Source organism: Agrilus planipennis, unplaced genomic scaffold, assembly GCF_000699045.2.
Source record: "Agrilus planipennis isolate EAB-ADULT unplaced genomic scaffold, Apla_2.0 scaffold104, whole genome shotgun sequence".
Classification (NCBI taxonomy): Eukaryota; Metazoa; Arthropoda; class Insecta; order Coleoptera; family Buprestidae; genus Agrilus; species Agrilus planipennis.
Window position 1 is genome coordinate 725835 of NW_020438892.1, and position 12999 is coordinate 738833.

Genomic DNA, 12999 nt, shown 5'->3' on the forward strand with positions numbered 1-12999 from the left:
TATAAAACTTTTGCTTTGTTTTCTATTGTTAATTTATATACATTTTTGTTTTAAGAAGTTGCTAAACATTTTCGTCTAGCACTGTACAGTTCTAGCCGATCTCTTAACAGAAGAGCGCCCATAGAGAGCTCTGCTCGTTCAAGCTTGTTCCGACTATTTCTGTCTCGCTGACGCCTAGTGTGTATTCTTTCTATCTTCGCGCAGATTTCTTCAAGGTCACAATTCAAACAAATTGAAATGGGCTGTACTCCGTTTTCTTTAATAGTGTCCGCTGCAATTCCTACCTGACATCTCTTTTCTACGTTTACGATATTCTCTCCCTACAACTTCTGTAGTGAGTAAAAGCAGGCGTTCTGTTAGCAACCGCTCTAGTCTAGTTAGTAAGTTGAAAAAAGAAAATAAATGCCACAGTTTTATTACGGACTATGCCAATTTTGAGCGTCCCAACTATAGGCGACTTACCCGCCGCTGATTATTTCGTAAACAGATGGATCCAAGTAGTCTAGATCGTAAAACATGCTTTTAAACCGTTTACGTAGATTTAAGTATTTTAATAAAACCTGTTGAGCCATTGGTATGCTGTATTTCTTCACTCTTAGAAATCTCAACAAAAACGCATCATCTACAAAATAGAAACCATTTTTTAGGAATAATTTTTTTTCGTCGTTATTTTCATGATTGTTAGGAATTTAAAAAACCCTACAAAATTCTATTTATTGATAATTTAGCGACTTTCAAAAAGTTTTTAATCAATCTTAATTTTGGAGAGACTACTTAATTCAATACAAATTGTTGTTATTGTAGGCACGCACCCACTAAGCAATTATCGATGTTTTTGTTCTTTTTTATCCATTCCTTTAGTTGTATAAGCGACTGTTCCTTTGTCGATTTCGTCTCTCTAAGATCCTTTTCTGCAATTTTGTCGATATTGCTTCTTAAGTCTGTGTAATCCTCATCTTTTCCTGTTTTATCCTTATTTAAAGTAGATTTCCATGGAAATGAGGAGATTATGAGGCTAGTGGTCGTCATGACTCTACAATAGGACGTTATTGTTTTAATATTGTCAGAAACGGATTCTGTATACATTTTAGAATAGCATGAACTCTAAAAAGAATTACAAAGACATTTTTAAAACACTTAATTTTTTTGAATCTCATTGTAACTCATGTTTCATTCGGCCACTATTTATTTGTAACCAATTTATAAATCTCTTTCGTCATTAAATTCTCCATACATTTTTGAGTAACTTGAACTCCAAAAAGGATTACAAGGACATTTTTGAAACACTTAAATTTTAGGAGCGCATTTTTAAATCTCATTGTAACTCACACGTTTAAGTTCAACGCTATAGCTTATTTATCTGTATCCAAATTTTAAATTTTCTTTTATCCTTAAATTCTGCATACTTTTTTTGAGTAAGTTGAACTCTAAGAATGATTACAAAAACATTTTAAAAACACTTAAATTTTAAGAGCGCATTTTTTAAATCATATTGTAACTCATAGGTATTATGTTTAATTTGAACTTGTACCATAATATATTCATCTGTATCCGAATTTTAATTCCGCTGGTGATATTAGCCTCTAAGTACATATAAAAATAATTTGCAATAAATTAGTGAACATTTGAATTTTAGGAACGCTTTCTCGTATTTCACATGGATCTAATGTTTTGACGACAACCTGTAGATTTCTGTTATAGATTCGCCTGTCCCATAATATTCTGCAGGAAAAATTTATGTAATTATCGCAGACTTAATCTTGAAAGTACTTAACATTAACGAGCGTTTTTTTAATTAATCAAAATTGCAAAAAAAATCGAGACACAGTTTCGAAACTCATTCAAAGGTCGTGTAACCAATGCGGAAGTAGAGATTGATACAGTGAATCATGTACCTGTCAATATAACGCTTAATCACACGCACATTACGTCTGTCTGACATTTGTTTATGTAATACGTATATCTGGCATAATTGCAAAATTATGCACGGCGTGGCATGCAGAATAACAATAAGAAGAATAAGGTCTTCTTCATGGTTCGTACCACATAATAATACACAGTTTCTGTATGTATGGGTATTTAACATTACAGGATATGTATCTTTTACAGTCGGACAGAAGACCGAGTGCTGGCATACGGAAACGAAAACGTTTCATAATAATGCCATTGGTAAACATGCACAGGCTTGGGAATGTTACGCAATTTGAGGAAGCATGACAAGAACTAAATGCTGTTTATAAAAAGAATATAATAAAACGGTTTTGTGAATTGCGAAAAAATTGTTGTGTCGCATGTGACTCCTTTTCCAAGTGGAGCAGAGAGATAACAAAGCTGTTATAAAATACCTTAAGCAGATAGGAAAAGAATATTTTTAATTAAACAAAAGTATAGCTATTAGTGATAAAAATTACTATGTAATCATAATTTTTTATTACTTAGAAAAAGTATCAAGTATTTGAGAGACAAAACGAACCTTATGTGAAAAAATATGTAATTGCTTTAGTGGTACAAATTCATCAAAAAACATGATTTTTTTTTTGGTTTTTAAATTGAATTAAAACTCGAAGTCTTGCTTTTGTTTTTTTTTTAAGACATAGGGTTTTTTTTCTTTTCAATATAACTAATAACTAGCTAACAAATATAATTCGATTCAAGTCTTCCAATAAATATTCTTAAATACAAAAAGAAAATTGGGTGCAGTCGAATTAGAAGTTGAGTGAAAGATTTTTATCTAACTTGACCACTTACTATATACGTAACCTTTTCTTTAGTGTATTTTTGTAAAAATTATCATGTAATTTACCTTCAGCTGACTTTTATAAATTGTTCAAATTCCCGGCAATGAAAACCCTCGCTAATCTTGTTAATTTTTAGAGCAACTGTGTTACCATTTAATCGTCCAGCAACTTTTTTTTATTTGATTTTGATATTCTAAAACAATTTATTGGTTTAAAACAATCGTTGCAAAAACGCATACGTTATATCGAAAGGAATATACAAGGTGTTTCAAGAAATAGCGTCACGAATTATGTATTTAGTTCATGTTTTTATTTAGTTTTTGTTTACAATCGTTTTATTTTCACGAATTTTAAAGGATTCGCTTTTCAATTTTTTTGAGTCATCAATCTAATCCTATAATCCTGTATAATAATTAATTTCTTATTTAATACACAAAATAATGTCTTTTGGTGTAACCTTTGAGTTCTACATTTACCATATACGTATGTATATCAGTAGAAATCAGTTATTATAAAACAATTTGTTAGCAACAATTCCGTTTGTGGCTAACGGTCTAATGCATTATTTATTGGCTAAAGTATTGCCCTACTATGTACTATATTTTTGCTGTACATGTATTAATTAAATAGTAGGTATCTGTAATAGAACAGCCCAATTATATAACGAACTTTTACTCGTTTATTATTAAGCAACATGTCATGCTAACTTCTAATAATTAAAATAAATAGATTTCTGCGGGAAATGTGTACATATATACCATAAAAGGTAGATCAGATGGCTTCAATTTTAAATATTAACGTGAAAATTCATTTTCGAATTTTTATCCACTACAAACTACCTCTGGTTAATGAGGGAAAATTTTTGCGTTGATGTCACACCCCACCATAGTTTGTAGTGGATAAAAATTCGAAAATGGATTTTCACATTAATATTTCGTATTAACCACTATTAAAAATTAAAAAGTGCTTAATTTGATATTTTTAATTAACTAAATTATTAAATTAGTAAATTCCAGAAGAACGGGAAATACAGATGGAAATATAAACTTCGTAATTACTTAATTAACTGTGTTACAAAAATGTATAAAGTGAAACCTTCAAGAGGCGTCTGTCCACACCTCTCTTTTACTAATTCCACGATACCATGGTACCAGAGGTTTTCTTGTTTCTTTTTACGAATTTGCGTAATTATTAAGTAATCTTTGCACAACTACACGGTACTGCCGCTACTACAATTACTACCGAAGAAATTGTTTGTCATCAGACAAAGTGAAAAGTAACTGTCTGGGGAACTTAAATGTATCTGTGTGATGAAAATTGTTGACCTACCTACATACTTTTCTTCCGATAAAATAAACTCAAAATAAATTACAGAATAGAGCCCTAATCATAACATTTTATTAGTTATTTAACATCAAGGTTTAAGTGTTTTTAATCTTATATATAAAGNGAATCGGACCAATCATGAGAGACTGTGGACTGTTACTTCTACTCCCGGAGCGAATGTCGTGAAGGCGAGATCTGCAGATTCCGTCATGATCCTGCGAAACGGAAAGTGAAAATGTTTCGGAACGAAACATCCTTAAGGAGGGGGCAGTGTAGCGAGCACGAGTGTGTTTGTGTGCGATCGGGCACACTTGTGCGTGAACGGCTTATCGATTCGCCGCCTAGGCGCGGGCGCCTTTCTTCATGTGCGCCGTATTTATAAATATGCGTGTCGTACCTGCGTTCTGGAAAAACAGTTGAACAGTTCAAAGAAAAAAAGAAACTGTCCGGATGTTTCCAGAAGGTTACCGAAAGTAAACAAAAGAGTATTTAAAGGAAGAGACCATCTCCGAGAAAAAAGAAATAAATTGACAGTTGCAGAAGTGAATCGAGAAATAAATTGACAGTGATAACAGTGAAATAAATAGCCCAGTGAATAGTGATATATCAACAGTAGTGTAAATAAATAGAGTAATTCATCAACTAAGTGTAGCAATAATTTAATAGCGTTTTTAAGTTGTTTAATAATTAGTGTAAATCGTTTTTGTCGTTATTAGTCTTAGAAGTTAATTTTTTTTAAACCCACGAACACTACAATATTAATCTTGCATTGCAAAAACCTAACTTTATATGTACGTAGGTCGCTGGACTCGACATTTGTAAGGCAACTTTAGATCAACTCGATAAAAAATTGACAAATTCGAAGGGAAAGTTCTGGTCTCTTGCTGTCGACATAACAAACGAATCTGAAGTAGTTGACGGTTTCGAATGGATCAAGGAACACTTAGGTCCTGTACATATCCTAGTTAATTGTGCCGGAATCGCCAGGGATAATGATCTCATCGATGGCGATGCCCAAATGTGGAAGGATGTTTTGGACACGAACGTTTTCGGCTTGTGTTTGGCCACGAGAGAAGCTGTCAAGCACATGACGAGCAATGAGATCAAAGGTCATGTCATACACATAAACAGCATTTCCGGGCATACTGTTCTGCCCTATTCAAGGACCAACGTCTATTGCGCTTCTAAATATGCCGTAACTGCACTGACAGAAACTTTGAGACGCGAAATTGTCCTTAAAGGTCTTGGAATCAAGGTGACCGTAAGTCTGGTTGACAACGTAACACTTACGATCCCATCAGAACCTTTTTTCTTTTAGAGTATTAGTCCAGGACTTGTGTCAACCAATCTGTATGAGTCCGCAGGTTTTCATCCAAAAGCTATCAAAGCTATCGGCAACCGGCCTAGTCTTTATCCCAAGGATATAGCAGACGGCGTTTTGTACGTCCTCGGCACCCCTCCTCATGTTCAAGTAAACCATACAATTATCTGAACTTGTTGCTAGCACAAGACGCACAGAAAGTCAAAATTAAACTATATACAAAATATTAATAATAAACAATTGGAAATTATTTTCACAATATATGTATATATAAGATAAAGAAATTAAATAATTATAAATCACTTACCCTAAATTAACACACAAAAAGGATGTACTGTGGTATCAAAAGTTGTTTCAAGACTCCAACTTTTACGAGAACTCGAAGGTTTTCCCACCTTTCTTTTCCGGCCGAAGAAAGATGAAATAGAAGGGGACAAAATTGTTTAACAGTTAAATTATTTCTTCGGTTTGTTTACTGTTTATCATAATAAGCAAAATTGTTTGGAAAGTATCTACCTACCAATAACATAAATATAGGAAATAACGCAGGTACTTACAACCTAATTGATGCATTATTATTATTTACAAATGTAATTAATTATTTTTGTTTTTATTTTCTTTTGTAATCATTCCACAGCATTGACCTTAAATGCTTTAGCATGTATGACATCCTCACATGTTTTAATAATTGCATTATAAATTAATATACTTAAAGGAAAAAAATAGAATAAGTATAAGTTTAAAAAACTATTAAACACTTTAAAATTTGTAGATGTTACAATTAATAATCTTATGTGTTACTTGGTTAGCTTGTAAACTAGCTGTTTGTTGGATAGTATATAAACTGTGAGGTTATAAGGTTACGGTAGGAAAGACAACACTTACGAACATACATTTGGACAGTTTATATACCATCCAGATGGTTTAAAAGTGAAGATGATTAGGTAAAGAGTTCTAACACTACAAAACATACTAGATTAGTGTTTAGTATTATCTCATATAATAAATCGTTTTTAAAATATTTTGCTCTATTATGTAGGTGCTATCTATCTAGCTAACAACATCAAACGTGTTGTCAAAGATTATATTGAAAATTGTGATGATAGTAACTTTTCCCAGTAGACACGTACAATGCTACAACTAAGTACTTGGTTTAAGTTAACTCACCAAAAAGTCAGAAAAGTAGATTTATTCTACTCAGACTCTTTGAAAAAGGCAAATGTTAAAACGTTTTCTTAACAAAAATTGAAATGGACCGTTGGGTTGGAAAAGTAGCCGTTGTAACAGGTGCCGGCTCTGGTATAGGGGCCGCTATAACCGAAAAATTGGTTGAACATGGTATTAATGTAAGTACCAACAAATTAAGCTCAAATAAGTACAGGTAACTACCCCTTTACACGAATGAAATTCATAATGTAGCGAGCACGAGCGTGTTTGTGTGCGATCGGGCACACGTGTGCGTGAACGGCTTATCGATTCGCCGACTAGTCGCGAGCGCCTTTCTTCGTGTGCGCCGTATTTGTAAATGTGTGTGTCGTACAAGCAGTTAAACAGTTCGAAGAAAAACTAAACGATCCGGATGTTTCTAGAGGGTTCCAGAAAGTAAACAAAAGTGTATTTAAAGGAAGAGACGATCGCCGATAAAAAGGTAGAAATAAATTGACCGTTGCAGAAGTGAATCGAGAAATAAATTGACAGTGATAGCAGTGCAATAAATAGCGCAGTGAATAGTGATATATCAACAGTAGTGTAAATAAATAGAATAATTCATAACCTAAATTTACTAATAATTTAATAGTGTTTTTAAGTTCTTCAATAATTACTGTAAATAAATAGTTTTTGTCGTTATCAGTATTAGANAAATGGAAGCGGTACTGACAGATTAGTACTGTATGAAAATAAATAAAAGTAAAACTAAAATACTGATATGCAAGGGAAGAAAAAGTAGGGAAAGAGCAATTGTAAAGATAGGAGACGAAAAATTAGAAGAAGTGGCTAATTTTAGGTATCTAGGAAGTCAGATAAGTCAGGACTGAAGGAGTAGTAGGGATATAAAGCAGAGGATAGCGCAGGGTCGTGTCGCCTTTAATACTAAGAAGTCACTTCTATGCTCGCGAACGGTTAATTTAAAGATTCGAAAAAGATTGTTAAAGGTGTATGTTTGGAGCTTGACGCTGTACGGGTGCGAAACATGGACAGTGGGCGCGGCGGAAAAGGTTAGAAGCGCTCGAAATGTGGTTTTACAGGAGAATGATGAGGATACCGTGGATAGAGAAAGTAGAAATGAAGAGATATTAGAAAGAATAAGAGAAAACAGTACTCTTCGAAGTCAATAAAAAATAAGAGAGATAGGTTGGTAGGGCATCATCTCCGTCATGAAGGTTTAGTCAGAGACATATTAGAGGCAGAAACAGGAGTTAGGAGGGGTAGAGGTAGACATAGATTAGATTACTGTTCGCAAATAGTTAAGGATGTGGGATCTTCTAGTTTTAGGAAATGCGAAGATTAACTTAGGATAGGAAGGATTGGAAGTGTGTGTCCAACCAGACTTAGGACTGACGACCTTTTAATGATGATAGGTTTACCTACCTTTAGTCGTTGTTGAACTTTGGGACTTATTCGGGTCATTGCGAAGTCGTAAACATATTTTACAGTCGAAGGCATGTTAATGATGTGAATTTCTTTGTGTCTCATGGGGTATGATTGCTGGAAAATATGAAAAATAAAAGCCGTTTGATTTTTTTACCATTTAAATGTCGGAATTTCAAACAAAATCATTTAATATGAAATTAGATTAGAAACCGATACGTTATTTGACCTTTAGACATCGCCTTTTTTTGGATTTTGTCCATTACTCTTTTTACAATTGATTTCTATTACACCCTTCTTAGTAATATGTCGATTTATCATCATACCTCTCCCCATTTAAGTAGGGTTGCAAATTCGGTAATGGACCACATGGTAATATGAGACGCATTGATTCCATTGCCGTCTCCGACGTGTGTAAAACCCAAAATTTGAGTCTCGTCTTCGTCCAATAACGTTTCGTACGTGATTGCGTGAACCCTCGCCATGTCCCTGCTGTTAAACTTGTGCGCATCAAAGTGCCCTGTGGTCAGAATCATTATTTTTTATTTTGTGTATTTTTCATTTTTGTCTATTTACTCACTTATCGCGTACATTATTACCCTGCGTCCGTTAGAATCCCGGAAGGGACTGGGGAGAATGTATCTGGAACATTTTGGGGGTAAGTGAGTGTTAATTACAATGATAATTGCTTAGACCTAAGTATAGTTGAGATGATTAAAATTGATATCGTCCGAGATAAATTATATGTGAAAATGGACGTATCTCAATCAGTAGCGGTTTGTGGTTTCAAAAAGAAGAATTGCAAACAATCGAGAAGAACTAAACCTACAATTAGGTATAGTTGGGACTATCAAAATTGGCAAAGTCCGAAATAAATTATCTGTTAGAATGAACGTATCTTCTTTCTTGTTTCCGCTTGGGACTGTAGTCATTAACTGCGTTTTGAACACGCCCTTGTCAAGTTAGGAAATGCTTCATGAGTAGTACAGACAAAATGATAAAAGATAACCGAATAACAGTAAGCGATGCAGCGGTTAAAGGTTGCTTTGGTACACAAAATATTAGGGTTGGCTTTGTAACTGCCTGGTTGGAATTGTATCTTTAAACGAGCGTCTTTGCTTTGTTAAATTCCTGAGAATGTTGAACTTTCTTTAAAGTCCGATATTGACAACATTCTCAAATTCTGCTTGTCTGCATCTCTTTCTGTTACACAGCAATTGGTGTAATGTTACTGTTCGTTTCAAGAAGTTGGAGATATGCCCTTTCCCTTTATTAGGATGCGCCGTAGCATAATTCCAAATTCAATTATATTTGTCTGCGTAGCTCATTTCTTCACCGATCATCGAGCGAGAGCTAGACAAAAGTGTACAGTGTTTACATTATTGCTACCTCTTTTAGGAATAACAAGAAATGAGACATACAATGCATTAGCATATGGTAAAAGCAAATTTTTAATTATTGATTATGTTATTCCTTATTTAAAAGCAAATTTAAAGCTATGGGGCATTTTGGAGATGCTGTACAGGAATACCTACTGAATGGGGATAAAGTGCCTGATCCTACTATAAGTAAGGAATGCTTTCAAATGGAAATTAATGTTATAGTTGACAGTTTGATAGCTCATTTACCAAATGTAAGGGACCCAAAGGAACATTTACTAGCTTTAGCATCTATTTTGCCTATTGCAAGTGGAGGAAATGCTTACCAATACATGCAGAAATTATTACCTTTGGTCTTAATTGTATGCAAGTAATTGTTAAGAAGGAAGTGCAAAAATTTCAGTATTAGTAATGATATATTTTAGGAAACAAAAAGAATTGTTTGCAGCTGTGCAGTGTTTGAGCTCCATCATTGAAATATTATTACCAACTAATGGGTTTATTTTAGAACCACATTTGAATTCTTTAATTGGGGTGTTGGTTGATTTAGTGCAACCTGAACAGGATTATGCTCAACCTCAATTAGTTCGTGCACACAATGAAGCTTTAAGATGTTATGAAAATCTGAGCAAACATTTTACTGATTGTTGTGTAGATCATTTGTTTAAGTTGTTGAAATACCCAACTAATGATAAAAATAGATTGAAGTCATTAATAATATTCAACCATATTATTAATTCAGTTGACACTGTGAAGAATAAAATAGGTAACTTACTACAGGTACGTATTTTTTAATTGTCTGCATATGATGCACATTGATATTCAAGTTTTTGTTTTTTGGATTATCTAATAAAGTTTGAATGATACAATAGATAATTAATCAGATGTGTATTATTTTCAGATTTTAAACGATTTCCTGGATAATTCCAGCATAGCAGTGAAAAAAATGCTCCTTCGTACCATAGTTACTTTATCCTGCAAGAATTTATTACCAAAGGATGCTCAGTTGCATTATTGTAACTTCATGTTGCGCATGTGTGATTGTTTCACACATGAAAAGTTGACAGCCAGTCAAGAAATAAACTCTTTGAAAGAAACTGCACAGAACACACTATACTTNAAAGTAGATTTCCATGGAAATGAGGAGATTATGAGGCTAGTGGTCGTCATGACTCTACAATAGGACGTTATTGTTTTAATATTGTCAGAAACGGATTCTGTATACATTTTAGAATAGCATGAACTCTAAAAAGAATTACAAAGACATTTTTAAAACACTTAATTTTTTTGAATCTCATTGTAACTCATGTTTCATTCGGCCACTATTTATTTGTAACCAATTTATAAATCTCTTTCGTCATTAAATTCTCCATACATTTTTGAGTAACTTGAACTCCAAAAAGGATTACAAGGACATTTTTGAAACACTTAAATTTTAGGAGCGCATTTTTAAATCTCATTGTAACTCACACGTTTAAGTTCAACGCTATAGCTTATTTATCTGTATCCAAATTTTAAATTTTCTTTTATCCTTAAATTCTGCATACTTTTTTTGAGTAAGTTGAACTCTAAGAATGATTACAAAAACATTTTAAAAACACTTAAATTTTAAGAGCGCATTTTTTAAATCATATTGTAACTCATAGGTATTATGTTTAATTTGAACTTGTACCATAATATATTCATCTGTATCCGAATTTTAATTCCGCTGGTGATATTAGCCTCTAAGTACATATAAAAATAATTTGCAATAAATTAGTGAACATTTGAATTTTAGGAACGCTTTCTCGTATTTCACATGGATCTAATGTTTTGACGACAACCTGTAGATTTCTGTTATAGATTCGCCTGTCCCATAATATTCTGCAGGAAAAATTTATGTAATTATCGCAGACTTAATCTTGAAAGTACTTAACATTAACGAGCGTTTTTTTAATTAATCAAAATTGCAAAAAAAATCGAGACACAGTTTCGAAACTCATTCAAAGGTCGTGTAACCAATGCGGAAGTAGAGATTGATACAGTGAATCATGTACCTGTCAATATAACGCTTAATCACACGCACATTACGTCTGTCTGACATTTGTTTATGTAATACGTATATCTGGCATAATTGCAAAATTATGCACGGCGTGGCATGCAGAATAACAATAAGAAGAATAAGGTCTTCTTCATGGTTCGTACCACATAATAATACACAGTTTCTGTATGTATGGGTATTTAACATTACAGGATATGTATCTTTTACAGTCGGACAGAAGACCGAGTGCTGGCATACGGAAACGAAAACGTTTCATAATAATGCCATTGGTAAACATGCACAGGCTTGGGAATGTTACGCAATTTGAGGAAGCATGACAAGAACTAAATGCTGTTTATAAAAAGAATATAATAAAACGGTTTTGTGAATTGCGAAAAAATTGTTGTGTCGCATGTGACTCCTTTTCCAAGTGGAGCAGAGAGATAACAAAGCTGTTATAAAATACCTTAAGCAGATAGGAAAAGAATATTTTTAATTAAACAAAAGTATAGCTATTAGTGATAAAAATTACTATGTAATCATAATTTTTTATTACTTAGAAAAAGTATCAAGTATTTGAGAGACAAAACGAACCTTATGTGAAAAAATATGTAATTGCTTTAGTGGTACAAATTCATCAAAAAACATGATTTTTTTTTTGGTTTTTAAATTGAATTAAAACTCGAAGTCTTGCTTTTGTTTTTTTTTTAAGACATAGGGTTTTTTTTCTTTTCAATATAACTAATAACTAGCTAACAAATATAATTCGATTCAAGTCTTCCAATAAATATTCTTAAATACAAAAAGAAAATTGGGTGCAGTCGAATTAGAAGTTGAGTGAAAGATTTTTATCTAACTTGACCACTTACTATATACGTAACCTTTTCTTTAGTGTATTTTTGTAAAAATTATCATGTAATTTACCTTCAGCTGACTTTTATAAATTGTTCAAATTCCCGGCAATGAAAACCCTCGCTAATCTTGTTAATTTTTAGAGCAACTGTGTTACCATTTAATCGTCCAGCAACTTTTTTTTATTTGATTTTGATATTCTAAAACAATTTATTGGTTTAAAACAATCGTTGCAAAAACGCATACGTTATATCGAAAGGAATATACAAGGTGTTTCAAGAAATAGCGTCACGAATTATGTATTTAGTTCATGTTTTTATTTAGTTTTTGTTTACAATCGTTTTATTTTCACGAATTTTAAAGGATTCGCTTTTCAATTTTTTTGAGTCATCAATCTAATCCTATAATCCTGTATAATAATTAATTTCTTATTTAATACACAAAATAATGTCTTTTGGTGTAACCTTTGAGTTCTACATTTACCATATACGTATGTATATCAGTAGAAATCAGTTATTATAAAACAATTTGTTAGCAACAATTCCGTTTGTGGCTAACGGTCTAATGCATTATTTATTGGCTAAAGTATTGCCCTACTATGTACTATATTTTTGCTGTACATGTATTAATTAAATAGTAGGTATCTGTAATAGAACAGCCCAATTATATAACGAACTTTTACTCGTTTATTATTAAGCAACATGTCATGCTAACTTCTAATAATTAAAATAAATAGATTTCTGCGGGAAATGTGTACATATCGCTGACGCCTAG

The 12999-nt window shown here is 32.7% G+C and overlaps 3 protein-coding genes and 1 long non-coding RNA gene across 6 annotated transcripts in view; 3 read left to right on the plus strand and 1 right to left on the minus strand.

Annotated features, from left to right (window-relative positions):
• Window positions 1–309: 309 nt before the first annotated feature.
• Window positions 310–5777, minus strand: LOC108737142 (clavesin-2-like). Of its 2 annotated transcripts, XM_018469838.2 has the most exons (3): window positions 5693–5777; window positions 813–1033; window positions 310–622 (listed from the first exon to the last, which is right to left on the minus strand). In XM_018469838.2, the coding sequence occupies exons 2-3, from the start codon at window positions 1027–1029 to the stop codon at window positions 459–461; spliced, it is 381 nt and encodes a 126-aa protein (XP_018325340.1). In that variant the 5' UTR covers window positions 1030–1033; window positions 5693–5777; the 3' UTR covers window positions 310–458. The 2 variants fall into 2 exon arrangements, with proteins under 2 accessions (XP_018325340.1, XP_018325338.1); XM_018469836.2 differs by lacking the exon at window positions 5693–5777 and having other exon boundaries at window positions 813–1292.
• LOC112904012 (farnesol dehydrogenase-like) lies at window positions 3883–5562 on the plus strand. Its single transcript, XM_025973043.1, has 3 exons — window positions 3883–3894; window positions 4864–5325; window positions 5383–5562. The coding sequence occupies exons 1-3, from the start codon at window positions 3883–3885 to the stop codon at window positions 5554–5556; spliced, it is 648 nt and encodes a 215-aa protein (XP_025828828.1). The 3' UTR covers window positions 5557–5562.
• Window positions 5778–5870: 93 nt separating the features above from the next.
• Window positions 5871–12999, plus strand: part of LOC112906865 (farnesol dehydrogenase-like) — an 11084-nt gene continuing 3955 nt past the window's right edge. Inside the window, exons 1-2 of one of the 2 annotated variants that reach the window (XM_025981933.1) lie at window positions 5871–5934; window positions 6425–6731. In XM_025981933.1, coding sequence (XP_025837718.1) covers window positions 6636–6731 — 96 coding nt within the window. In that variant the 5' untranslated portion in view covers window positions 5871–5934; window positions 6425–6635. Of the gene's footprint in view, window positions 5935–6419; window positions 6732–12999 lie in introns of those variants that run through there. The other variant, XM_025981934.1, reaches the window with a different exon arrangement.
• On the plus strand, window positions 9346–10464 carry LOC112906867. The gene is made up of 4 exons (XR_003232646.1): window positions 9346–9411; window positions 9471–9715; window positions 9779–10133; window positions 10255–10464. It is a non-coding gene; the product is annotated as an uncharacterized LOC112906867 (long non-coding RNA).

Excerpts from the sequence above, each read along its gene's own strand:
- LOC112904012 (XM_025973043.1), top strand. Across the intron at positions 5,326-5,382 it reads GTCTTGGAATCAAGGTGACC|AGTATTAGTCCAGGACTTGT; the intron begins GTAAGTCTGGTT and ends TTTTTCTTTTAG.
- LOC108737142 (XM_018469836.2), bottom strand. The coding sequence starts at position 1,086 with ATGTATACAGAATCCGTTTCTGACAATATTAAAACAATAACGTCCTAT. Across the intron at positions 623-812 it reads CATCGATAATTGCTTAGTGG|ATGATGCGTTTTTGTTGAGA; the intron begins GTGCGTGCCTAC and ends TCTATTTTGTAG.